At 46.5% G+C, this 26971-nt stretch overlaps 2 protein-coding genes across 3 annotated transcripts in view; both read left to right on the top strand.

Annotated features, from left to right (window-relative positions):
* Positions 1-7006, top strand: part of SUGP1 (SURP and G-patch domain containing 1) — a 33846-nt gene extending 26840 nt beyond the window's left edge. Inside the window, exons 12-14 of the mRNA XM_084826071.1 lie at positions 730-875; positions 2367-2496; positions 5640-7006. Of these exons, the coding sequence (XP_084682197.1) occupies positions 730-875; positions 2367-2496; positions 5640-5666 (303 nt within the window). The 3' untranslated portion in view covers positions 5667-7006. The remainder of the gene's footprint in view (positions 1-729; positions 876-2366; positions 2497-5639) is intronic.
* An 8175-nt stretch (positions 7007-15181) lies between these two features.
* Positions 15182-26971, top strand: part of TM6SF2 (transmembrane 6 superfamily member 2) — a 29849-nt gene continuing 18059 nt past the window's right edge. For both annotated transcript variants that reach the window (XR_014786508.1, XM_084826258.1), the window contains exons 1-2: positions 15182-15463; positions 26604-26698. Coding sequence is in view for 1 of the 2 variants with exons in the window: in XM_084826258.1 (XP_084682384.1) it covers positions 15369-15463; positions 26604-26698 (190 nt within the window). In the remaining variant the exon portion in view is untranslated. The remainder of the gene's footprint in view (positions 15464-26603; positions 26699-26971) is intronic.

Below are 26971 nucleotides of genomic sequence, written 5' to 3'. Positions count from 1 at the left end.
GGGCTATGCCCTAGTCCCCACCCATCAGGGATTATTAAGATTACTATAATAGAATGTATTATATGCAATTGTATATCTTTATTAGGTTGTTGATAATTCTCCCGGCAATCTTAATTCCGACCTCTGATTCATCCAACCCGGCATTTCTCATGATGTACTCTGCATATAAGTTAAATAAGCAGGGTGACAATATGCAGCCTTGTCGTACGCCTTTCCCAATTTTGAACCAATCGGTTGTTCCATCTCTGGTTCTTACTGTTGCTTCTTGGCCCTCGTACAGGTTTCTCAGGAGACAGGTAAGGTGGTCTGGTACTCCCATCTCTTTAAGAATTTGCCACAGTTTGTTGTGATCCACACAATCAAAGGCTTTAGCGTAGTCAATGAAGCAGAAATAGACGATTTTCTGGAATTCTCTTGCTTTCTCCACTATATTGTGTACTATATTCTAATACATGCTATACTGTAACTTACTAAATACTGCATTATAATATATTGCATTATATTTTTAATCTGCCCAATAACAACAGTTCTCTTACTGGGCAGAAAAAGGTCCTGGGTATTGCTGTCCCTTCTCACGCGGCTTTGATATCCAACATGAGCCTCTTTGTAGAAAGTGAGCACCAAGCGATGCTGTGCTTGCCTGCTAGGCTCCCCAGGACATGGGACTCTTTTTAAGCCTCTCTCTGTTTTCTCTCCTCCCCCCTCCCTCTTTTTTTGTTTGCCCTGCAGGAAGGCCGCGAGCCTGATTACTCGGAATACAAGGAGTTCAAACTGACAGTGGAAAACATCGGCTACCAGATGCTCATGAAAATGGGCTGGAAGGAGGGTGACGGCCTGGGGACTGAGGGTCAAGGCATCAAGGCCCCTGTCAACAAGTGCGTGTTTCTCTTGGTCTTGTTGATACAGCTTTTGTACAGCTGTGTGTGTGTGTTCCTTGTTTCCCAGAGTCCCCTTGCAACTGGGCCTCAGTTTCCCCACTCCCAAGCTTCCCATATGGTGCTTCTCCCTCCCTCCCTCTCTCTCTCTCTCTCTCTAATAACTTAGATATATTTTTAGATATGGTCAGCAGTATACAAATCTATTAAATTTAAAAAAAACATATTCCCCCTTCTTTCTGCTCTGTCACATTGTGACTTTATTTCCCTTCATCACTGTGTTCTTCTTTTCTATCTCTCTTGTGCTCTCTCTTGTCTGTCTGTCTCCCTGTCTTTCTCTCTCCTTTGTGTTTGTCTGTCTCTTGTCTCTCTCTCTCTCTGTCTCTCTCTCTCTCTTTCTCTCTCTCGTGTGTGTGTCTGTCTCTCGTGTGTGTGTCTCCCATGCACACACGGACATGTGAATCAAGGATGGGCAAACTCTTTTTCTGTTGAGGGCTGTATTCGTTGTGGAAACCTGCTGGGGGCCACATGTCAGCGGTGGGTGGGGTTGAACCCAGTGGTGCTTTCTGGGGGGTGCGCCCCTGACGCCTAGATGTTACCTGCTCCTAGGGTAGGTGATATTGGGTTACATGGATCAGTTTGTTTATTTATTTACAACATTTGTATACCACTCCACATCTAAACAGATTCTGGAGCAGTGAACAACAAGAGAGAAAACGAACAAAAGATAAAAAGAATGAAACATGATATTAAAATTATTCTTTGAAAAACAGTGCCAGTAAAACTGAGGCTGGTCAACCAAGGAATGCTTCCTGGAAAAGAGTTGTTTTCAGGAGGTGCTGAAAACAACTCAGTGTTGGCATCTCTCTGACCTCCAGCAGCAGGGAGTTCCATAGGAAAGGGGCCACCAACTGAAGGCTCTTCTCTGGATGGACCCCAGTCGAGCCATGGGTCCATGTGGAACCACCAGGAGACAGCTTCGTGTGTTTATCAGGAGCATCCATAGTTCACTGCTTGGCCCACAGAAGGTCCCAGGTTTAGTCCCCAGCATCTCCAGGTAGGGATCGGGGAGACCCCTGTTGGAGACCCTGGGGAGCCGCTGCCAGACTCTGTGTAATACTGAGCTAGACAGACCAAGGGTCTGACATGAGGTACAGCAATTTCCCATGGTCCTTTTTAAAAAGACGTATTCAGAATCATGAGGACCGTAATTCACTTCATTTTTAGTGGAAGGACCACAGCTTGGTGGCAGTGCAGCTGCTTTGCATACAAAAGGTCCCGGGTTTAATTCCCAGCATCTCCAGTTCAAAAAGGATCAGGGGACGGGGAAGACCCTTCTCAGCCAGAGACCCTGGAGAGCCACTTCTCATCCAAGCAGACAACAGTGGGCTGGATGGACAAAGCGTGTGACCTACTATAAGGCAGCTTCCAATGTCCTTCCTAGTTAGTATACACATGCAGAAGGTTAACATATATCCCTTTCTGAAACAGGGGCGTGACAGCAGTGGACGGAGCAGGGTTTGGGATTGACCGTCCAGCTGAGTTGACGAAGGAGGATGATGAGTATGAGGCGTTCCGCAAGAGAATGATGTTGGCCTACAGATTCCGGCCCAACCCATTGGTGAGTGAGTCCTGGCCCATCCCATGCCCCCCCCCCCCCATGTTAGAAATTATATTTATGTATACACTTCCTCACCTGCGCTAGAATAACATTTACTGGACAATCATGAGAATGGCAGGCCTAAAGACCAGTGGGACCTGCAACAAAAGTTTGCTATGTGGAGTGGTCCAGTTCAGGGTTCCTGGCAGCCAGTCCTTTCCCAGGGTATTCCATTCCATTCCCTTTCCTCTCTGGTTTTCCCTTCCCACACCCCCACTCTCAGCAGACACTCTGCTTTCTGTGGCCACTGAACATGCACCATCCTCATTGGACTGATTCATGGGGGGCTTCCTCCCTCTTATATTTCCATCCCCAAAAAGATGTTTGTATTTCTGCAAGTTTTGGGGTTCCCCCAAGTCTGATGAATAACTCTTGTCTTGCGTGGGGCTGGGGCTGTTTTGGCTACCTAAAGCAATAGCATTCACAGCCTGAATATCAGAAAGAGAGGGAATGATACGGATGAATGCCGTGGTTACTAATTTGATTTGCCCTAAAACAGAGGAAGATGGTAGATTGTCAAAAATGTTGGTTGGACAGTTGGATTATATTTGTAAATCGCTGGAACAAAAGTTTCAGGGCAGTATGCAGCCATATACATAATTTTCCATTTTTGTAAATGAATGTGTTTGCAGTTTTGCTTCTTTGAAATAACCCTAAATCCATGTCAGCCAGGGGTGGGCAACTTATGGCCTTCCAGATGTTTTGGCCTGCAATTCGCAGAATCCTCCACCATTAGCATGCTGGCTAGGGCTGATGGGAGTTGTAGGCCAAAACATCTGGAGGACCAAACATTGCCTACCCCTGATGTTCAAAACAGCAGCAGTTGAAACCATTGAGAAGAAAGCCATGCAGGGCCACAGGACACCACCTAATAATGTAACACTGTAGGCAGCAGATCGTACCCTGCAAACCGACTGGGTCAAGGAAAGCCAGTGACCCATGGGGTGCTCTAATTTTTCTCTGCCCTTTCACCTTTCCCTGTGCTTGTTTAGGAGCGCAAGATCCATTTTTTCCTATCAGGGGTCCCCTAATTTCCCAGGAAGGGTACCTGCCAGGTTAGGCATCTCCACCATTCACTCGCAATCCAGCAAGATGAATGACAGCAGGGACTGGATGGTTGCCCGTCATTGAAACTTCAGCTTGTCTAAAATAGGACAGCGAGATTGTTAACAGGGAAAGGTTGATATTATGCCTGGGCTTTATGATCTGCATTGGTTGTCAGTCTGTTTCCAGGGCCAGTTCAAAGTACTGGTATTAACCTTCAGAGTTCTAAATGGATTGGGGTCAGGTTACCTGAAGGATTGTCTCCTTCCATATATTCCTACCCAGACCCTAAAATCATCTTCAGATAGGGATGTCCGTCGCCAGGAAATCCGGCCTTTGGGGGGCTCACTGCATTTCCGTGGTACCCTCCACCCTGCTTGCATTTGTGAGCCGAGCCATGGGTTTTTCCAGAAATCTGGGAACTTTTTTAGCTTTCTTTTTATTTGCATAAACAGACATTTCTGCAAATTGCAGTCACACTTTGCATAATCTGTGCAAATTTCGGCCTTAATTTGTGCAAATTACTCAAATTGCAGGTGCAATTTGCACAGATGTCTATTTACACACAAAAAAGAAAATACCGAAAATCTGCCGGCTGACTCAACTCTCCCTAACCTCAGAGGCCCTGCCCCCATCAAATGAGGTGAGGCAAGAAGCTACTAAGGACAGGGCCTTTTCAGTGGTGGGCCTCCAATTTTGCCCTCCCCAGAGCGGCTTTCCTGCAGCCTACATTGATAGTCTTTTGGGCTCCAGTTAAACACCTTTTTAAAAATTTTCCCAGGCTTTTTAATCCTTTGTAGTCCTTCAGCTTTGTTTTTAAATGTGTTATTGTGTTTTTCTATCTTTACCCTGCTGCTGGCTTTTGCGGTGGTTTTGTTCCGTTTATAACTTTTAAAGGTTTCATATGATGCTTTTTATAATGTTGTATTTTAGGGTTTTCATTTTTGTGGCCTACACACAGAGATTTGGCTTTTAGGTAGCATAGAAATGTAATAAATAAAATAAAATAAATTGGTACTAAACCGGTAGCCTTCCCATCAGGAAAACGGTGTCCCGGAGGCCTAGGTGATGATGCCAAGACCTCCTGGCCAGCCTCTCGTTTCCTGTCATGAGGGATGCCAGTCATGTTTGACACTGCAGCGGACTCTCTCACGTGTTGCTTTTAAACCAAATCAGCTCCCCAGTCTGTGAGCTCTTCTTTCAAGACTGTTCCTGACTTGGCCCGCAGCTGCACCAGAGGGAGTCACTTGCAGCTTTCAAACTAGCGTGAGCATGTCTCTTCAGGAAAAGAGTAGGTCGCTTTCTCCCCTGATGTAAGAAGCCACCTGATTTTACCTACTTCTCTTGGTTGAGCTGTCAGAGGGTTGGAGGGGAACACCAGGTCACTGCAGGGTGGTGGTGGTGTGGGGAATCCATTTCCCAAGTGGCTTGGCCAGGGAGAATCAGTCCCTTCCTCAAGCTCAGAAACTTGGCACTCTGTGGCCTCCACGATAAGAGACCCCAAATGAAAGATAGCTGTAAATTCACTATAAGCCATACCAAAAGCAGAAGGCACATTTGAGCAACAAATATAGCTCTCCATTTCCCAGTTGCCACACAAATAAGGAAGCACACAAGGTTTGCTGTTAGCAAACAGCAAAAAAACAAAAAAAACCCACAACCCCACAAATTCCCTAGATGTAGCAACATTCTTCCTGAGCATAACACGCAGACCAACATTTTTCAAGTGGATCTTTATAAAGGGGACATTGGAGTAACGGAATGGATGATCTCAGTGGCTGAGACAAGGATGAAACCACATAGAAACCCAGATGCAGAATATGATGGCTGGGACAGATAGGAGCTGAAGTCCTACAGATCAGGAGGACATCTGGTTGGGGAGGGCTGATGTATATCAGCGCCCACATTTGGGGATTGGGGGTGGCGGACAGGAATCTTACCCAGCTGGCTCATCTGCATTTCTCTCCTTCAGAGCAGGTGTGAGATAGGGGTTGAGGTGAGTTCTTCTCATTCAACTTTTAGCTGATTTTTCTCCTTTTCCCTTTCTTGTCTTCTTACAGAACAATCCCAGGCGTCCGTATTATTGACTCGGCGGTGCGCTTCTTCTCACTTCCCACACCCCCCACATGCAACGTGGTGGTTTGCTTATTGCGATAATTTTTTTTTTTTTAATCGATGTCTCCTTCCACCCCTTCTCTTCTTCCTTTTTTGAGGGGGTTTGTTTGTTTGAAAGTATTCTGTTTTGAGCCCCCGTTCGTTCATCCATCCCGAGAGCATCGGACCTGTTCTAGTGCCATTTGCAGATCTTTTTTTTTTAACTGTCCAGGGTAGAGAAGGAGCAGGATGGAACCAGAACTTTGGAAAAAGAACCCTGAATGATAAGCCAGGAGGCTGATGGTGGTGGTGGTGGGGGGGGTTGCATTGGCATTCAGCTATCATTAAGTAAGATAAACTCTTTATCTTACTCAGTTTTCACTTCACGTTCTCTGAAAAGGCATCGTTCTCTTTTTCTTTGTGCTCCTGAACTGCATTGGCAGCAGGGGCAGGTGCTGTTGTTGTATATATTGTGCCAACCGGAAGTGGAACGTGGAGGTGAGTGTCTGTTCAGTGGGAAGGCAAGGAAGCTGACCCCAGCCCATAGCAAAGTTGTGACCTGGTTCCTTTTCTCCTAAACATTAGCAAGTTTGTGTGACCTGGTTCCTTTTCCCCCAAACAATGGCGAGATTGTGACCTGGTTCCTTCTTTCCCAAACAGTGGTGAGGTTGTCATCTGGTTCTTTTTCCCCCCACACTCTGATTGCCGTGTCAGAAAGCGGCAGTGGTGGCGGGAGATCAGTTGTCGCAAAGATGGAGGAGACACTTCCAGGTTCTGTCGCCATCCCATTTACGTCCTCCTGCTAGGGTATAGCTTCTCACCCAACTCTGGAGCAGGCAGTAAGAGAGTCTTGAGCAATCTTGCAAGGCAAGGCCATTTCAAGGTCAGCTGGGGATCCTTTTCTTCATTCCCTAGTCTTTAAAAAAAGGATGGCAATTCAGTTCCTTGCTCCTCCCAAGTATGAGGCAAAAGCTAGAATCCTGGTTTCTCCCTGATGGATTCTCATAAAAGCATCGAGCTTTTCGCAAAGGAGAGGTTTTGGGGAGGGAGGGGGAAGAGCTGCTTCCTGAAATGCTACCTAGGAAATAAACATAAATCTCTCCCTTGCTCTCTTGCGCATCATGCCTGCCACACCAGTGTTTCGGTTTGTACCCTCTCCTCTTTCTCCCCCCTGCCCCCCCACAACACCAAAACAAAAATTGTACCACTTCTTACTATGTTTGGTTACGTTTTGGGGTTGTGTGTTTGTTTTGTTTTGTTACTCTTAATGATGAGCAGTAGTGTTGATGCGTTTTGCTTTTGACAAACAGCTGAATAAAGCTATGGAAATAACAAGTCTCGGGCATCTTCTGTTTTGGAAGTGGTAAACCCCAAGGGCCTTGCACTTCTCAGAATACCAGGCCAGGCAAAGGGGTTTGCGGGGTCAGAAAGGAGCAAGGACAGAGGCAGGGGCGGCGGGAATCACGCAGTGGTGATCCAGGGGGAGAGACGGTGCATGTGGACATCATGGAGAAATGTAGCTCCCAAGGCTTTGTGGGACACGCACAGTTCACAGGGGTGGAGCCTTATGGTTGTGAGACCCATGGTACAAAGAGAGCCTTGTAATCAGGCCGTTGCTCCATGTTGGTGTGCAGGGAGGGCGTGGGACTTGCAGCCCAACACACTTGGAAGCACCAGTTTGGGAAAGTGTGAACAAATGGGTGACTGTTCTCCACCCCTTGGCCAGCAGCAAGCTCTTGCAGGAAGACAGCTGGCTGGCAGAGGCAGTGCACGGTCAAGAAGCGATGTTCGTCTCCGCGAACCTCTCTCTCGACAGAAGAGCAGTGCTGTGATTTGTGTTCATTCTTTAATCTGGCTGCATTTTGCATGACACACTCTGCTGTGTGTTTTAGATTTGTAAGTGACTTGGGAACAGGTGCAACAGTGAGAGCCAGTGTGGCATAGTGGTTAGAGTCTTGAACAGGGACTCAGGAGATCTGGGTTCTAGTCTCCACTTGGCCATAAAACTCACTAGGTGACTTTGGGCCAATTGTTGACTCTCAGCCTAACCTACCTCACAAAGTTGTGTGGATAAAATGGAGAGGAGGATCATATAAGGCGCCTTGGGTTTCTTGCAAGAGGAAAAAAGTGGGATATAAACGTAATAAATACAGTGGGCAAACTGGTCCCTCCAGATTATGGTGAACTCACACAGCATAGCCAGTGTTTGGGGATTATGGGAGTTGTCGTCCCAAACATCTGGAGGACCATGGGTTCCTCACCTCTGGTATAAAGACTCAGGCTCTGTTTCTAATGCGACTTTCTAGGGTATTATATGGATACCAGCGGTGCACTAACAATCATTGGATGTCGACAACTCTGCCACATGCTGGCAATCTAAAGCATTTTTTTCTTTTTTTAAAGCAGAGCAAGTTTTTAGTCATCAAGGCTGCAAACCCTGAACATCTGTGGGCAAAGTGGGGCGGGGTGGAGGGGATGAGCAGAATCTAGCAGTTGTTCCTGCCTCCCGCTAACAAAAGCAGTATCAACAGTGCACCATTTGCACAACTGATACGGGTTGCAGAACCTATGTGTATGATACTTGGCATGCAGAAGGTCCCGGGTTCAATCCTCAGCATCTCCAGGTACGGCTGGGAAAAAACCCTGCCTGACACCCTGGAGAGCTGCTGCCAGTCAGTGTCAACAATACTGTGCTAGTTGGGCCAGTTTTCTGATTCTGTGTAAGGCTCTTCCTACATTCCTATGAGGAGTATATAAGCCAAAGTATAGGGCACAATGGCAGGACCTCTTTAATCCCGGGGGCCGAGTTCAGTTTTCAAGGAGCTTTCGGCTGCATTCGGGGGGGGGGGGCAGAAGGCAAAAAAGGCATGGCCCCCAAGTACGGTATAGTTCTTACTGCCAGTAGGTAAGCCATAAGATAGGCCTTCAACCTTTTAGAATTGGGGGGAAAACCGGAAAAAAAGCTAGGAAACCACCCAATGATAAGTGGTTGGGGGAGAGGGAGTGGGGCCTGCAGAAGGGGGCGTGGCCATCTGGGGGGAGCCAAGAGGGCTGGATTTGTCCTCTGGTACAGTGGCACACCGTAATCTGTTTCCACCTCATTGTGACCAGATAAATCAGGCATGCTGTCCTCCGCTTAGCCAATGGTGGGTCCCATTGGTCACACCAAAGTGCGACACAAATGTCAGGAGAGTGTAATGGAATGGCAGGAGACCAGCTTTTGGCTTCAGTGTCCCAATAAGAAACAAGCTCCTCTCCGCTTAGCCCAGTTCTGGGTTCTGTTGGTTGCACTGTTTATTATAAACAAAACAAAATGTATTTGTGTACTAGAGTGACGGGGAGTTCTGAGGCCGGAGTTCATGTTTAGAGCAAGACACGGCCTACTTTTAAAATTATCTCATGTCCCTCACTGTCCGCTGTATGGCCTTCCAGGCCAAGTTTGACTTCCAAGTTTGCAGCACTATAATCCCATCCGTGGACTCTTAAACCCAAGTTGAACGGGGACAGCTGAGACAATGCTCACGAAACGGAGGTGAGCGAAGGGCTGTGCCACCAGGCCTGGCCTGAGACATTTGGCTGCCTGAAGCCCAGAAAAAGATATCTCCCCATTCTTCCATGCGCTAAAGACGATTGGACTGGCAGATGGATCTTCCTTCAACTTTGGTGATGGGATAATATCTTCCACTGCACCTGAAGGCAGCAGGCCAGTTTAAGAGGGTGCTGGGCAGGCCAAAAGGCACATCATGCCCTATCCTTTTAACATCTTGCTGCCACATCCCAGGATCTGCTGTCTGAGGTGGTGGCCTCACTCTGTGTAACAGTAGGGCCAGCCCTGCATGCAACCGTTGTGGTTCTCGTTTTTTCCCAGCCAACACAGTTGCCCTATAATGGAGGTTTAAAAGGCCAAGGGACTGCAGGACATCTTCGAGAACCTAAGACAGTAAAGAAATTTCCTGCTGGCTTGGATTTGAAAAGCAACCCTTTAAAAAAATCTTACCGAGTTACACTATTCTATTTTTACTTGAAGGTTTAGGTTTCTAAAGATTTGATGGGAGAGGGGGGAAAACATGCATGCTGGCTGGTATGTTGTGAAGACACAATACAGCAGAAAGATCATAAGCCACATTTTTTAAAAAGAGGGTTTTTTTAAAAAAACTAGTCGTATAGCAAGGAAAGAAAAGTTATGTTGGCCATAACCATGCACCCATCCTGTGAATGGTGGATGGTATATTAACAGTTGGAGGTGGCATATAAATAATTTTTGATAATGGAAGGGCATAGCTCGGTGGTAAATCACAAGAAATGCATGCAGAAGGTCTCAGGTTCAAGCCCTGGAATCTCCAGGTAAGGATGGGAAAGGCCCTTGTCTAAAACCTTGGAATTTCCCTACCTGTCGGGGTAGACAATACTGAATTAGATGGGACAAAGGTCTGCCGCGATATAAGGCAGTTTCTTGTTTTCCTGTTTAAATTACCCTTTATTCAGTATCATGAGGACTAGAATCTTGCTATGGTCTAAAACGCCCATCAGCCCTAGCCAGCATAGCCAATGGTGAAGGATCATGGGAGTTGTAGGCCAAAACATCTGGTGGGCCACGATTTGCTCACCCCTGACGTAGACAATGCTGGGCTTGACGCAGAAATGGTCTGCCTTGAAATAAGGTCGCTTCCTGTGATCCTAACATAAAAAGAACCCTGCTGGATAAGACCAAAGGCCTCGGCGCTGGTGCCAGGTTTCGGAGGGCCCTTGGGCTAGATACCCTCCCCAGGCCCCCTTCCTCAGTGAGGCTCCTTCCTCACTGCCGCGGTCATCAGCTGCTCTGGCTCATCTTCTTCCTCATCATTGCCACCACTTGCTTGCTTGGAGGGTAGAGAACCAGGGAGCAGGGAGGCCACGGCATCTCCTGCTCCTCACCACCACCACCTCCATTGTCTGGGCCAGAGCGAGAGGCAGGCAAACAAGCAGGTTGCAAGGGTGGAGAGGAGGAGCGACTTTTGTCAGTGGGCCCCGGCTGGGGTTTGGGCCCTTGGCAGGTGCCCAACAATGCCAACCAGTGATGTCAGCCCTGAGTATCCTGTTTCCGAGTGGCCAACCAGATGGCTCCGGGAAACCTATACGCAGGACACGAGGTAAAGAGAACTCTTCCATACTGTCACTTCCCAGCACCTGCTGGCTGGAGGTATCCTGCCTTGTGCTCCAGATGTTCCGAAACGCTGATAAGGCCTCGGCAGAGGGGATTCTTGAGCGTGGGCCTTCCTGCTTTGTGGCCCCATGCTTTAGCCGCTACTCTGCATCGGGCGGCGTTCTTACCACGGCCACACCAGGATAAAAACAGCCTAAGGAAAAATGGCCCCTTCTGTCTGATCTGTCACGAGCAGCATCTGCGTTACTCTGAGTCACGTGACTACTCTTTGGAAGGTGGTGGGATTCACGTTGATTGCCAGCCCTCGATCAGAGAGCTCTTGGCAAGCTCAGGGGCAGGGAACCTCTTTCAGGCCGAGGGCCAAATCTCATTCCAGAGAAGCTCTCGGGGGCCACATGCCATGGGTGGGCAAGGCTGAAGGGAAAAGGATTGTGGCCAGCCTATTTTATCTCGAAGCTCTTACAGCCAGTAATTAAGCCTTAGGAGAGGGATTTCAACCTTTTGGAATGGGAGGAAAAACACCTAAAAGCCGGGAAGCCACCAAATGATTGGTGGTTCGAGGAAAGGGGGTGGGGCCAGGGAAAGGGTGTGGCTATCTGGGTGCCCAGGGCTGAGGTTCTACACTTCTACTTTAGGGGCATCTGCCCCCCACCAATCTTTTTTTTAAAGGCTGCACCCCTTGGGGGCCCTTATGTAGAAATCCTAACCCAGGCTGGACTACAACTCCCATCATCTCCAGCCAGCATGACCATTGGGGATGATGGAAATTGTAGTCCTACATATTTGCAGGGCCCTTTTAGCCTCGTTCGCTTCTTCCTCGTGCCTGTCTCACAAATTGTTTCTGCCTCCCTCTGGTTGGGTTTTTTTTTTTGCTGTCCACCGCCTGGCGATATTCCTTTAATCCCATTATCAGCATTCTCCAGGACAAGCTACACATGCATGTCCACCCTTTAAGCTTCCCAGCTGTTGATTCGATGTTTCTCTTCTCTTTCCTCTGGCTTTGCAGAAGTCAACCCGAGGCCTCGAGGGAGTCTTGAAAAAATCTAATCTTACCCCCTGACAAATGCTCCGGTACCCATCGATAATAAGATTCCCTCTGTCCTTGCAAGATTAGGAAAACATGATTTAAAAACAACATCTACAGGGCGCAGGGAACAATTTTTGAAATGAGTGTAGCCTATTTGAAAAAAGCCATCGTGTTTGTAAGAATGTAAGAGCCACCCTGGATTCAACCTTGCTCCTTTGGTGTTTTCCAACAGCAGCTAAAGAAAATGCTTCTGGGACACTCAGAAGCCAGCGTGAGCTACCTATAGCCATCCTGCTGTTGGACTACTAGTCCCATCATCCTTGACATCATGCTTGCTGGGGCTGATGGGGTTGGAGTCCAACAATGTCCAGAGGGCCACGTGTTCCCTGCCTCCACTCAGAAGCAAAGTCTGAAGCCAACAGCCTCCTCCTGGGATGTATGTCTGTCCAGCCATAGAATCTGGTACTTAGACAGAGGTAGACTGTCCCTATACACAGATGCTCTGTTAGGCATCAAGGGCTGTTGATCCCTGATGGACATAAAATAAGAACTGCTTTTCTGGATTGGTCCAAAGAACTGTCCTCTAGTACACAGCCTTGCTCAAAAGTCTGAAGACCAAGTGCTGGTTATGATCTATAAAACCCTATATGGTTGGGTACCGATCTAGCTGAAAGGCCACCTTCCCCCATAAGAGCCTGCTCCAGTCTTAAGACCTTTGGGGGAAGCCCTTCTCTCAGTCCCACCATCATGAGAGTCACTTTTGGTGGGGACATGAGAGAGGGCCTTCTCGGTGGCGGCACCCAGAACTCCCTGCCGAGGGAGGCTAGGTCGGTCCTTTCTCTGTTATCCTTCTCCCAGCAGGCAAATACATTTTTATTCAGGGAAGCCTTGGACATATAAACTGGTCTGTTGCTGGACAGGAGTTTAATTGGTTGGCTGCTATCCTCTTGTATTATGTTTTTAATGTATTTCTATTTCCATATTTCATTTCTGTATTTTCTTTCCATGCTGTCCAAAAGTTGAAGCTCTCTGGGCCGTTTGCAAAAATCCCAGCCCATATGTACAACCTGGTAAAAACATAACTAAAATCTGTAACGTAACATTGCAAATATTTCCAAAAACTTAATGCTTTGTTTTGGAAATTCATTTGAGGTTCCTTTCCACTAAGAATATCCTTGAAAAGGATGCAACTTCCAATTAAAGAAGGTGGGTTTGGTTTTCTGGATCTTGCTACATATCATCAGGCTTATTTGCTGACCTGAGCTAAATTTTGGTCTTTTTCACTCAGATTTGATTTTCCACCATGGTCAGTTTTGGAATCCTCCTATCTGGAGCCTCTCTCCAAATGATGGCATTAGGTTCTCGGCATATTAAGGCAGACAGAGGTCCTCCCACAATCTTGGCAGTTAGAGATGTGTGGCGTATAATGTCATGCCAATTACACTTTGACTCAATTTCCCATTGACTTTATGGGGAAATCCAGATCTAAGAATAGGAAAGAAAATGTTTCTGAGGCAGACTTGGACAGATAAAATGATATTTACCCTGGATCAATTATTGCGCCTTGATGATGAGTTTCTGCCATTTTCAACTTTGCGAGATAAAGTTGATATGCCTGCTACAGAGGAATGGTAGTATTTGCAACTGAAACATTTGTTAGTATCTAGATTTGGTCCTGCGGCTTTCACTGCCTCGGAGTCTCCTTTGCTATTGGAAACACTTACTGAATCTGATCAGGTATATTGACCCATGATTCATGCTTATAAATACTTATTATCAGTGAATAAATATGATCCATGGGATCTACAGCAGGAATGGAACTGGGAATTGGAATGTCCTATTTTGTCTAATCAATGGACCGCCATTTTGGCGTCTGTATCGGATATCTCTATGGACCTCCAGTTATGTCTTAATCAGCAAAAACTCTTGTTTAGGGTTTATTGCACACCACAATGTCCCTTTATCAAAGGTTTGTCAAACTTAGCTAATTGTTGGAGGTGTAATGTAGTTAATCACAGAAACATAGAATCATAGAATAGTAAAGTCGGAAGGAGCCTATAAGACCATCGAGTCCAACCCCTGCTCAATGCCGGAATCCAAGTCAGAACATCCCTGACAGATGGCTGCCCAGCCTCGTCTTGAATGCCTCCAGTGTGGGAGAGCCCACCACCTCCCTAGGGAATCAGTTCCATTGTCATATTGCTCTAACAGTTGGGAAGTTTTTCCTGATGTTCAGCCCCAGTCTGGCTTCCTGTAACTTGAGCCCATTATTCCATGTCCTGCACTCTGGGAGGATCGAGAAGAGATCCTGGCCTTCCTCTCTGGGAGACCCTTTCAAGTCCTTGAAGAGCGCTATCCTACCTCCCCTCGGTCTTCTCTTCTCAAGGCTAAACATGCCCAGTTCTCTCAGTCTCTCTCCATAGAGCTTTGTTTCCAGTCCCTGGTCATCTTTGTTGCCCTTCTTTGAACCCTCTCCAGTTTGTCTGCATAATGTTTATTTTAGTCATATGTTTTGGAAATGCCCAATAGTCGTCTCCTTTTGGGAGGAAGTTATCATATGGATAAACTTTGTATTCGAAAGCTCCTTAATATTTACTGATGTGCATGTTCTCTTAAACTACTTACCTGCTTTTTGGAATGTAACACAAAGTCAACGTAAATGGATCTTGGCTGCTAAAAGACTGATGCTACAATACTGGAAGGATAGAAGCTCACCATCTATAATGCAAAGGACTTAATAGTAGCAATATTTGAAAGAGTGGTATATAGGTGTCACTTGAGAATCGACATATTTGGATATCTGATCTGCTTTTACTGAAGTTTACGTGTAATCTCTTCTCTCCCCTCTCCCCACCCTAGAATGTTGTAATATTTGAAACTGAGGACTTTAGAGCATGTTATATTTTCACATTTTGGTGGGGTGTGTGTGAGTTGGAACTCACAATAAAAAATGATTTTAAAAACCTGTAACATGCAACATACACACACAAATTAAAAGAGCTAAAAACAACAAAAATGACCCAGTTACAATAACTGTTTTTTATGCTACGTTTTAATTGAGATTTCATTAATTTGTTTTTTGCTGTTAACTGCCTTGAGTGCCGGGGGCGGCGGGGGGCGGGACAGAAATACAATCAATGCAGGGTTCCAAGGCACCTCTCCGCTGCCCAAGGCAAAAGAAAAAAAAAAGTTGGCGACTCAGGGTACGGAAAAACAGTGGTGCATCGCCCCTTTAAGAGGTGTGCCCGAGTTGCTGCTCTTTTTCCCCAAGGCAGAGCCCTGTGTAAGGCCAACCTCAATTTCCACGACCTTTGGATAGAAAGTTACCTCCTTTTTTTGAGAGAGAAAGAGAAGGAGAGGAAAGCATGATCAGTGAAGAACTCTGGTGCTACGAGGGACCCACCAAACCAAGGCTGGGCGATTAACCTCTTCCTGCTTGAACGAGCGCCTCCGGGCTGCTCTCCGCGCGTTCCCACGACGCGCAAACACGCACCGCCTCCCCTACACGCGCCCGCGTTGCCAGCCATGGGCCTGCTCGCCCCTCTTTCAGCTGCCATCGGCCTGTTCCTCTCCGCCTTCCCGGTCTCTTACGTGTTAAATAGCATGGCGGCCATGGAGAAGTGAGTATCGTGTGAACGCGGCACGGGGACGCGCGAGTTTCTCGGAACCTCTTCTATCCACCCACTCCCCATTACTATTGATCGGGGGGCGCGCGGAAAGGGGAGAATCGGGAAGTGGGTAAAAAGTTTGGCAGAGGTCCAGTTGGGTAGAAAAGTGAAGGGCTGGGTGAGTGTCTGAATGCAGCTCAATTCAGAACAAACCAGAGGGAAGTTGCGAAGGTGAAAACGACAAAATCACTATGCAAGATTTCTCTTCTGTAGCTGTAAATATGATTATATTTTCCCCAATTATTATTGGAGAAAGCAACTTTCTCGAATCCAGTACCCTCCAGATGTGGTGGAACTACAACTCCCAGCATCCCCCAGCCAGCCATGTCTGGAGAGCACTGGGTTGCAGGAGGCTCCTGTAAAATGCTGTGTAGAGGAGAATGGCTGATTTTCAGCCTTCAGGGCTTTGGATTGCCAACTCCTCTCCTGTCTCCTGCTCCTCTGCCTTTAATGGCAGACATGGGCTGGTGGTCCTGTTTAAGCTCCGTGCCTGGAGAAATCTTCCCCCTGCTGACCCTTTGGCCGATCCAGGCGCTGTTAAAGACAAGACACAAGAGCTGTGTTTTGCTGGATCAGTGGGCGACCCAGCACGTACTGTCTCCCTCCAGGACCCTCACCTCCCACAGTTGGAGCTCCAGATGTTTTGGCCTATGACTCCCATCATTCTGAGGCACCATAGGCAATGGTGAGAGATGATGGAAGTTGTAGTCAAAAACATCTGGGGGTCCACAAATTGCCCATCCCTACCTTAAAGGCTAACAAAGCCATTATAAGCTTTCATGGAGTTGAGACTACATATCTCTGAGGCTCAGTTCAATGTCTTGCCAGAAGCTGGTGCAGCCATTAAGAATGCAGTTTTCAGTCCATTCCTGGGACTTTCTTCTGAGGAAAACACACGTAGGATTGGATTGTAAGAGATACAAACGGGGGAGTCTCCAGTTTTAATTTCAGAGAGACCCCCCCCCCTTCTCCCCCAGTGCACTGAACACTCTATAAAAAGCAGTATGAACTGCTGTATTAGAAATATGATTTTACAGTCGTGGCTGGTGCAGACTGTGGGTGGTGGGACAGAGGGCAGGACAGATACTCAGTATTCTACTGAAATTGTCAGAGGAGGTCAGGAGAAGATCACATGTGGCAATCGGGAGCTGCATGCTGTGCATTGGAGCAAATGTACCTGGTTGTGGAGGGATTTCTGTCCCACAAGTGGGTGCGGGAGAGGCAGAAGGTCGCCCCCCCCATTCGCCCCAAATATAGAGCCACCTCTGCAATTTTATTAATGATACTGACTTGTTGTTACACTGTAAACCATGATGCATGCCATTTTGGGGGGGTATTCTTAAGAAATTGATAGCCCATATTGTTTTTCAGAAAAAGGAGTCAATGCAAAAGCGAAAGCACTAAGGATAATGACTAAAACAATCCAAATCCTCAAAATGTGAAAATAATGGCCCAACATTTCACAGGCCTGATCGTCTTACTTTGATCCCCTGTCCATATTGTCACTTTACCGAATTGATCATTTGTAGCGTTTTGTTGTTAGATGACTCATGAGCGATGCGTGTGCTGAAAGCTGCAGGGTATCATTTTAACCAAGTATTTATTTAAAATAATTCATATCATACTGTGCTTTCCAAAGTGGTTTACATTAAAAAAACAAACGAAACAAAATCTGAACACAATAAAATGCAGCAGAAAAATCATGTAAATTAGAAGCTTGTTTGCAGCATTATAAACCAGCAAAAAAAAACCCAACAATAACTGAAGAAAACAATTAAAACTTCAGACTCTTGTCTCAAAACACCATCTAGAATAAAAATGCGTCCAAAGCACCACTGAAAACCCATTGGTTCTTAGCTTAAATATTTTAAATAGTAATAATCCCATTTAAAATATTTAAAATGTGGCACAGGAAAACAGAACAGCAGCAGAAATCGAGCAGCTCCAAAATTCTGCTGAAATGGCCAAGTTTTTGCCAGGTGTTTGAAAACGTACAAAGTTGGGGCCCGGCATGTCTTGAAAAGGTGTTGCCAGGGCTGGGGCTCCAACGAATCTATTTTGCAGGGCCCTGAGCATCCGTGAGTGCCAATGGAAGAAGGTTTTTTTCAGCTTAATTGCCACATGGGATCAATTTTCAAGGAGATTAGGGAGAGGAAAGGGCTAATTCTCTCCCCCTCCCCCGTCACACACACATACACATGCATGCTGCAATACCTCCCTCTGCATGATAATTAAACTTGAGCGCGGGGAGGGCACACTTTCTCCATTGGTTTGGGATGTTCTAGACCAGGGTGCAAATTAACTGGTTTTATCTGAGATTATTTGGATAAGAAAGGAACTGGCTGGCATTGCCTCCTCTGAAATTGAAAGAAATCCTCATAATTATTTCCAAATTTGCATGTATAGATATAAATTAGCATATGCAGATTTTATGCAGATCTGTGTCTATGGGCCTGGGCCCCAAATCTTTTCAGGGGCCAGCAACACCACAGCCAAGAACATCCTGTTGCTTATAACAACTCATTGTCCTTGAGGGAATGGAGAGAATGTTGAATGGAGCAAATAATGAGGTATATAATTATTGATTTCTGCAACAAGTGGGAAATGCAACCAGATCTTGCAGTGTGAGTGTTTCTGTTCAGGTTACTCCATTCCCTTTCCTCCTACCTCACTGTTAGTCAGTATTCTGTATCCACTGTTTTTGGGCTCCCCCCCCCCCCGCCAATTAAGTTTTGTTCTACAGATTTTTTTATACTTCTGCCAACATTGGAGTTCCCCCAAGCCTGGTGGTACTCCCTTCTCAGGCATGGATTGTGCCATTTTGGCTACATACCATAGGCACTCACCTCTGAACACCAGAGATAGCGGGAGCGATAGCCCTACTTGCTTCTCAAGGCTAAGCCCTGGGCTTAGTTTCTGTGCCAAAGTTGAGCTTTGGGCAATATGAGGTCATAAGGAACAAACTGCACAAATGCCACCCATTCAATTTTTCAAATCGCCAGCTCCCTCAAGGCACACACCTAATTTATTCTTGCCGGTGCTCCTGACCTTGTCTCCTCTTGAGAGGAGGTGGGGGGAGCGTTAACGATTACTGCTAAAAATACATTCTGAGTGCTGCCAATATATCCACATCTTGGCGTTTTGCCCGTTAGTGCTTGGCTGTTCAAAGGCAGTGTGGGCTAGCTATGGCACCTGTTTTTATTTTTGGGGAAATAAATATTGGATGTATTTTCAGGCTGAAAAGGGAGCGTGTTCGTGTCTTTCTTCCCCAATACATCATCTCAATAATTATTTCATTGTGAAGATTTACTTATTTATTTATTACATTTCTATACTGCCAAAGTTCTCTTGGTGGTTCACAAAAACAATTCCTTATTAATTTCAATAATTTACTGTTCATTTAATTATTCCCCACTCTTAGTGCTATATGCATCTGAAGAGAAAAGAGAGAAAATGTAAGTAGCATGGTATTTTAAAAAAAAATCAGGGCAGAATTGTCCCGGGATGCATACAGGCAAGCTTTGGATCTATACAAGATTCTTCATCAAAAGTTAATGGAGTGGTATCTTGTCGTGATGGTTGCAGCTACTGCTGCATTGGGTTTGGAGAATGAACTGCAAGAATCAGTCCCTTGGTTTCTTTATAACAGGGCAGCTTGTGTTGGTCAAGGAGTGTGCAGGCTTTTGAGGTGACACAGCATTCTTCATCGTTCAGAACAGGGGCTCATTCCCAACTCCAATCAGGTGGAGAGTGGCCGAATTTTGCAATATTTACCATTTCAAACATAACAAATGAGGAATAACGGGCATTCCAGGGCAATTGGCTATTGCCAAGATTTGGAAACAGATGAACAAAAGTGAGTAATCCCACTTCTATCAAACGACCACCATTCAAAATGGTGGGACTGACTGACAAATTTGCAAGGAGGAACCAGATCCCAGAATTGTTAGGAGCACGACTGCTCTCCCAGAGAGGAAAGTGACAATCCTAGGCTCACTTCAGTAGGTGTAAGTCCCACTAAACAGGGTGGGATTTGCAACTGTAAGATTATTTATTTATTTATTGCATGTTTATCCTGCTCCTCAGTCAAAAAGGCTTCCAGAGCGGCTTCCACATAACCAGTAAAACAAGACAGTCCCTGCCTGCAGGCTTAGAATGTAAAAAAACAACCCCGCCCCTGCATGACACGAAAGGAGGGAGGGGAGGGAAGGGGAATACAGCAACTTGTCTTTCAGTAGAGCTGCTGGAATGGCCCTGTTTCTGTTTCCCATCTCATTTTCTGCTGCTGCAGCCGGCTGGAATGGCTGATGGTGGTGACCAGTGGAGGAGTGCTCAATTTTGAAGCACGTGTGCTCATCATGAGACCTCATAGCTGCACCCCTAAGGAGAATCCAAAAATGCAGCCGTGTTGATCCATATCAACAATCCAGTTCTAGCAATTTTATTTCCACCAGGAGCTGAGGGCAGGGCTAGAACCAACAGATGGGAATTTCAGGGAAGCAGATTTTGGCTAAACATTAGGAGAAACTTCCCAGTGGTGAATGCTCTTCAGCAGTGGGACAGAGACTGCCTCGGGAGGTGGGAGGTTCTCCTTTGCTGGAGGTATTTCAGGAGAGGCTGGGCAGCCATCTGTTGGGGTGCTGTAGCCACATCCTGCAGTGCAGAGCCTGCACGGAGCAGGGGTTAGACTAGATGATCTCCAGGGAACCCTCCAACTCTGTGATTCTAAGGAACATTAGACATGTTGCTGGGAAAATTAATTTCCCTCCCGAGCTACTGTGAGGATTGCTGCCCAGCTCAGGGGAACAGGATTCTGAGCGGGGTGGCAGGTGACGTCACTGTCCCTGCTAATAAAAAAAAAAAGTCCTGGGGCTACATGCCTGTGAGCCCTGGCTCCACGACACCACGGTAGTGACAATTCTGCTAGCCACTTCCATTAAATTAGTATGGGTCAGCCTTCCCCAATCCCCAGATGTGCTTGACTACAACTCCCATTGTCGGATGGAGGAGGGCACCAAGTTGGGGAAGTCTGCATGCATCTTTCCCTTCAAACCCTTCCCAATGACTGAACCACAGTGTGATGGACAGAGGCTGTGGAATGTTGCTTTTTGGCTTAACACCAGGCTGTTGCAAAATCCCAAGATTCTAGTCCATAAGGATTTCCATACCAGCCGATCTCGGTGTTGCCCTGATTGGTAAAGCTGTGTTCTGTTAGGTACTCTGCGCTGGGAAGAGAAAAGACTCTAGATTCTGCCAAGAGCTGTCTGTAATCCGTTATGTTCTGCTCTGGTAGGTGTGAGGTAGAACTAAATTCCGTTCTGGCTCAGCTACTGCAAGGGTACTCCCGTGACCACCTCTGCCTGATTTGGCCCTGCAACCCTGGCCTTTTCGCTGGGCAGAATCTAAAGTCTTTTGGCTGGTTTTGAGATCCTCCTCAACTAGAATCATGGCATTTTACAACAGCTGGGTGTTAAGCTCGCTCCGGGGTTTGCAGGGCCCCTGGGCAAGACAGCCTCAGTGGACCCCCGTCCCTCAGTGAGTCTCCCTTCTCACTGCCATAATCACCAGCTACCTTTGCTCCTCCTCCTCTTCCTCAGCATGGCTCCCACTTGCATCCTTGGCTGGCAAAGAGTCAGGGAGCAAGTTGGCCATGGCGTCTCCTGTTCCTCCTCACCACCTCCTTTGCCTGGGCCAGAGTGAGAGGCAGGTGAACCAGCAGGTTGCAATGGCGAAGAGGAGGAGCAAGTCCGGGGAGCTCTTGTCAGTGAGCCCCTGCTGGGGTGTGGGCCCTGGCAGGTGCCCAACGAGGCCTACCCTTGACGCTGGCCCTGGTTGGGCTCTCGGCTCAACAAAAAGTTGCTAGTTTTTGAATGGGTATGTATTTCGCTTGCCTCAGCAGTCGGCTGGATGATGCATGATGCACTCTGGACAGACTGCTCCAGCAACACGTGGGCCCATAGAACTTTGGACCCATCTCTGTGTAGAAAGCAAATTCTGCCGGCTGACACAGCTCCCTGGCAAGCTACGGTGATGTTTCACCATAAGTTGGGGCCGGGCCGGCAGGTGACACGTACACAGCACCGTAGAAGGGTGGGCCCAGTAGCCACAATAGCTAAAATGTATTATGTATGTATGTATTTATTACAGTTCTATGCTGCAAGCCAGTTTAAACCAAACTTCAAACCATACAATACAATCATATTTGCAGTTAAGGTTAAACCAGACTTCAAACCATACAATACAATCATATTTACAATTACGTTTAAACCAAACTTCAAACGATGCAGTACAATCATATTTACAATTAAGTTTAAACCAAACTTCAAACTGTACAGTACAATCATATTTACAATTAGTTTAAACCAAACTTCAAACCCTACAGTACAATCATATTTACAATTAAGATTAAACCAAACTTTAAACTATACAATACAATCATATTTACAATTAAGTTTAAACCAAACTTCAAACCATACAATACAATCATATTTACAATTAAGTTTAAACCAAACTTCACACCATACAGTACAATCATATTTACAATTAAGTTTAAACCAGACTTCAAGCCATACAGTACAATCATATTTACAATTAAGTTTAAACCAGCCAGATGGGCGATTAATAAATTTAATCATCATCATCATCATCTCCAGTTAAAAAGACCAGGTAGTAGGTGATGAGCAGGAGGGTGGGGAAACCCTGCTACAGAGCTGTGGTAGTTAGAGTAGCCAATACTGATGTGGTATAAACAGGGCTGGCCCTACCATTTTGCAGGGTGAAACAGCCGCCTCAGGCAGCCTGCTTCTGGTATCCTGAAAGCGCTGCTCATTGTCATTTTATTGCTTGATCGTTGTGTTTTTACTTCCAGGGAGAGGCACTTGTCAGCCTTTCTGCCTCGGGTGACAAAATAACTTGACTGGCCTTGAGTCCCATGCACCTTGATTTGGGACGGGGGTGATGTCCAGGGAGGTATCCCCGGCCTTGGGTATAAGGCAGCTTCCGATGTTCCAGGAATGGCTTGTCCCAAACTTCCTTGGTTAAATGGTGGCAAACTGTGTCCCGATCTGTCTGCATGCATGTCAGCAAGCATGGCCACCAGGGAGCACCACAAACTCCATTTTATTCTTCTAGTCATCACGGTCCTGTGATTTAAGTGTTTAAAATGCAAAACTGCACATTCTCAGAGCATTATTTCCCTGCCGCCGCCCCCCCAATCAGGGTTGGAAACAGTTTTGTCGTTGTTACTGTTCTGACAAATCAGGACTGTGGAAGCAATGGTAAAGCACAGAGTGGTGGGGGTGGGGGTTGGGGAAGAGAAATGTTAGTTGTGCATTTCACAATTGAAGTCATACACCTGACCATCTGAAGTGGGGGACACACCCATACCCAAAAGACCATTCAGTCCAGGGTTTGCTCTTATTTGCTGGTGTTCTATGCAGACAACTATCGACGCAGAGACCCTGAGTGATGCTGAGCTGCGTTTTCCAGTTTAGGCCAACTGCACAGCTCGCCTTGCTGCAAGATTCCCTTACTGCTGGCCAGCTCTGCATTGCAGCTGTACAGCCGTGTGCCAGCTGGTTCCAAACAGAAAACTTGCAAACTGCAGCAGCTCTGCTCCAGCGCATAGAAGCGTTTCCACCGGACAGCTGCAGATGGTGCAAACGGGGGGTGGTAGTGGTGGTGATTTGCATTAATAGCTTAGTGACTAGAGCATCTGCTTTGCATGTGCAAGGTCCCAGGTTCAATTGCTGGCATCTCTAGTTTAAATTCTCTCATGCAGCAGATGAGGGGAAAGGACTCTGAAGAACAGCTGCCAGTGAGAGGAGACAGTTCTGGGCTATATGGACCAATCAGCTGGGGATGTCCGCTGCTGAGAAATCTCGTTCTTCTTTGGCTCAACGGAGTTCCGTGGCAAGAAGACTTGCTTTGCATCTGCGAGCCGAGTTGCGGCTGTTCCCCGAACTCTGGGAACTTGTGTGTGTGTGTGTGTGTTTTTAAAGGTCCTGTAATTTGGTCACGAAGAATCGGACACGACTGAACAACTGAACAACAACAACAACAATTTGCACAAATTTCTAAGCAATTTACGCAGATTATGACTGAATTTACACAAATTGGCCAAATTTGCACAAATGACACAAATTCGTCCACAAATTGCACAGGTTGCATGGAAATTTTTGCCAATTTCAGAACCTCCCCCAGCCCCCCCCCCCCATGCACAAAATTCCTGGAAAATCCATGAACTGGCTCGACTCACTGCAGATCGAGTTGGGTGCTGCAGCGGGAACTGAAACAAAGTCCGGAGGGGCAGAGCCTAGGAAAATCCATTGAACTCCACCCCTCAGATGGATTTCTCCGACATCCCTACAATCAGCTGACCTCTTATGAGGCAGCAGCCTATGCTGACACCCCCCACCCCACCCCCAGGCTTTAGGTTTGACCAAAAGCTTCAGGATTTAAGCTGGAAGCATGCCTTATTGGGCTCCTACAAGGGTTCAAGATGTAGGGTGGGCTTCTGCACCCTGGTGCTGTGTAGGTGTTTTGGACTTCAACTCCCAACAGCCCCAGCCAACAGGAAATGGTCAGGAATGCTGGGAATTGCAGTCCAAAACACCAAGCTGGAGAAGGGTGATATAAGCTGGGCCACAGGTTCGGGATCTGGGGGTAGCCAGTTTGTATGTCACCCCAAACAAGCAGAGATCAAGTTCTAGGGTGGCTGGAGGCAGGTGTCAAGATCTGAGGCAGCAACGGGTGTGTGTGAGTGAAAGAGTAAGTGCTTAGGGAGCGGTGTCCTTACGGCAGGGATGCGTTGCTGAGACTGAGAAGCAAAGTTTGGAAGCCCTCGCCTTTATAGGGCTGAGTGGACAGGGATTGGCCCTCGGGGGTCAGCTGACGGAATGTTCAGGGAGGTTGATGGAATGCCGAGGAAAGCGCCATCAAAGCACAGAGTTCTGTCTGCTGGGCTTTCAGATAAGGCAGCTGCTGGCGCATTGCAGCGGAAGAGGAAACACATCCCCAGGAAAGAGGGCACCAGTTTGCATAACGTTTTGCCTATGCCAGTTGATATATGTGTTAAATAAATTTAATTTATTTATCTTTGAAATAAATAAATAATAAATAGCTATTCTGGGAGCCCTTTTTGGCTGAAAAGAGCAGGTAAAATTGCTGCAAATAAATAAATAAATAAATAAATAATTACTAGAACTTGAATAGAAATATACCACATCTCACCTTAGTGGGGAAGATTGACCAGATGATTTGTGTGCCCGCTCAGTCTGCTGTCCAGGTGTTAAGTCCTGATGGACAACTTCAGCCCCCCTGTCCCTTTTATGGTTCTTGCCAGTCTTTAACCCAGACTTGGAATGGGCAACCTATCAGAGGACACTTTGAAATACAGCACCGACCTCTGCCAAGTCTCCAAATACAGAGGACTGTCTCTGTAAAGTAGGATACCTGGCCACCCTATTTTCAGAGGAAATGATGCACTAGTAATGCGGAAAGTAAAGTTCTGGAGCTGGACCACTGGGATTCCTGATTCAAGACGCCCCTCCCCAGTTCCTTGCACAAATGGATGTTCAAATTCTGGCATGATTGGGAATCGCCCCCCGAGTCAGTTAAATGCACATTACTGCCATTCACATTTTTCCTGCATTAAAATGTCGTCTCCTCTAGCCAGCATGGGAATAGGTGCTTCCCCGTTTTCCTACCCAGGATCCTGGCTTTGACTGCCCTGTGAGTAGACTCTGCCGCAAACCATCATGATATGGTTGGTGACAGTCCTCACCCCATTTTGCATTCTCTGCTTCCCCCCACACCTCTGCCCCACCACTCACCATTTTCTTCACCCTCTCCTCTCTCTAGCAAAACTGGACTTCCAAAGCAGCTTACTATTAAAATTCAACATGAACAAAGCCCAATAAAATAATAGCATAATCTACATAATGTTGTTACAGTAGTTGGTCTCATGTCTAAAAAAAAAAAAGTTTCTTAAATCCTTAAGTGAGTGGTCTCCTCCTCCTCCTCCTCTGGACCACAGTTGCTGGAGTCTTCCTTGGGAAACAAAAAAGGTAGTGACCCCTATCAAGTCGGTGTGTGGGCCTTCAGGACAGAAAGGGTGAGTTTGCCAAATCTAAGGAGGATGGTGTGTTTGTATCGGAGTTAAGAGCTTTACATTCTGTTGCTAATTTTTTATTTATTTTATTTAAACTACCCAATAACCATGAACTTGAGCACGCTCTGGGAGAGAGCGGAGGACAGGAAGGCCTGGCGTGCCATGGTCCATAGCGTCACGAAGAGTCGAACACGACTGAACGACTGAACAACAACAACCAAATAACCAGAGTTCTCTGGGCAGTGTGCAATACATTAAGAATATACAGTACAAACATTAAAACAAACAAACAAATAAATAAAAATAAAAACCATGACAACTTCATAAAAACAAATTAAAACCAGCAATGGAATTGAGTCGTAAAAGTCAGTAAGAACAGTTCATAAAATGCCTGAGAGAATTAAAAGGCCTTGGTGCCAGAAAGACGTAGGTGGCTGTGGAACCTCTATGGGCATTACACAAATGGGGTGCCATCACTGAAAAGGACTTCTTTCTTGTAGCCTTGCCTCACTGGTGGAGACACTTGGATGAGAACCTCAGCCCATGATGTTAACGTCCGGGTAGATAAACGCTACTCACCCTTTTAGCTGTTTGGTTGGATTATTATAATTTGCTATTTTAATAACAGCAGTAACAATAATGATGAGTAGTATTCATATTTTCTTTGCCTTGCAAGAATATTCAGCGTCGAAAGGCAGCAGGTAAGTGTTTGAAGACAGATAGATAAGCAACTCAGAAATTATGAGATAGGTGTAAAACAAATGGATTTAAAGAAGAAAAGGAACAAAGTTTATGCGTCATCCAGAAATGATGTAAGATTCCTATGAATGAAATGGGCTTGGTCTGGTACGTCTGCTTTGGGAATCTGGTTTGTTGTGGTAGCTGTTCAGACAATTGTCAGAGCACACAAAGATCCAAGCAACTTCTTTTTCACTGTTCGATCTTTTGAACTCTGTGTTTATTACACCCTGCCCCATCCAGCTATTGGGCCGTTGCAGCAGCTGGGTTTGCCGTCCTGGTACTCCTGTTGGCTCTGGTCTACCTTCCGACCCGGTCCCAGGATCCTCTCTTCTATGGTATGTTGGTTCTTCAAGGGCTGGATGCGCCTGATCTTGTCTGATCTCGGAAGCGAAGCAGGTCAGCCCTGGTTCGTACTTGGGTGGGAGTCGGCCTGGGAATCAGGCTTCCTGCATGGAGCAGGGGGTTGGACTCGATGGTCTTGTAGGCCCCTTCCAACCCGATGATTCTATGATTCTATTCCTTTTTCTATATATTTTTTGGGTGGGTGGGAGGAGTTGGGCGGCAGTCTTGCCCCCTGCTTGCTCTTGGCTTGGTGTTCATTCCCCTTT

This window comes from Heloderma suspectum, chromosome Z (genome assembly GCF_057233095.1).
Source record: "Heloderma suspectum isolate Gila_16-S chromosome Z, 16-S_ref, whole genome shotgun sequence".
NCBI classification, from domain to species: Eukaryota; Metazoa; Chordata; class Lepidosauria; order Squamata; family Helodermatidae; genus Heloderma; species Heloderma suspectum.
Note: the sequence above shows the minus strand (reverse complement) of the source record. Positions and strands in the feature narration are given on the sequence as shown.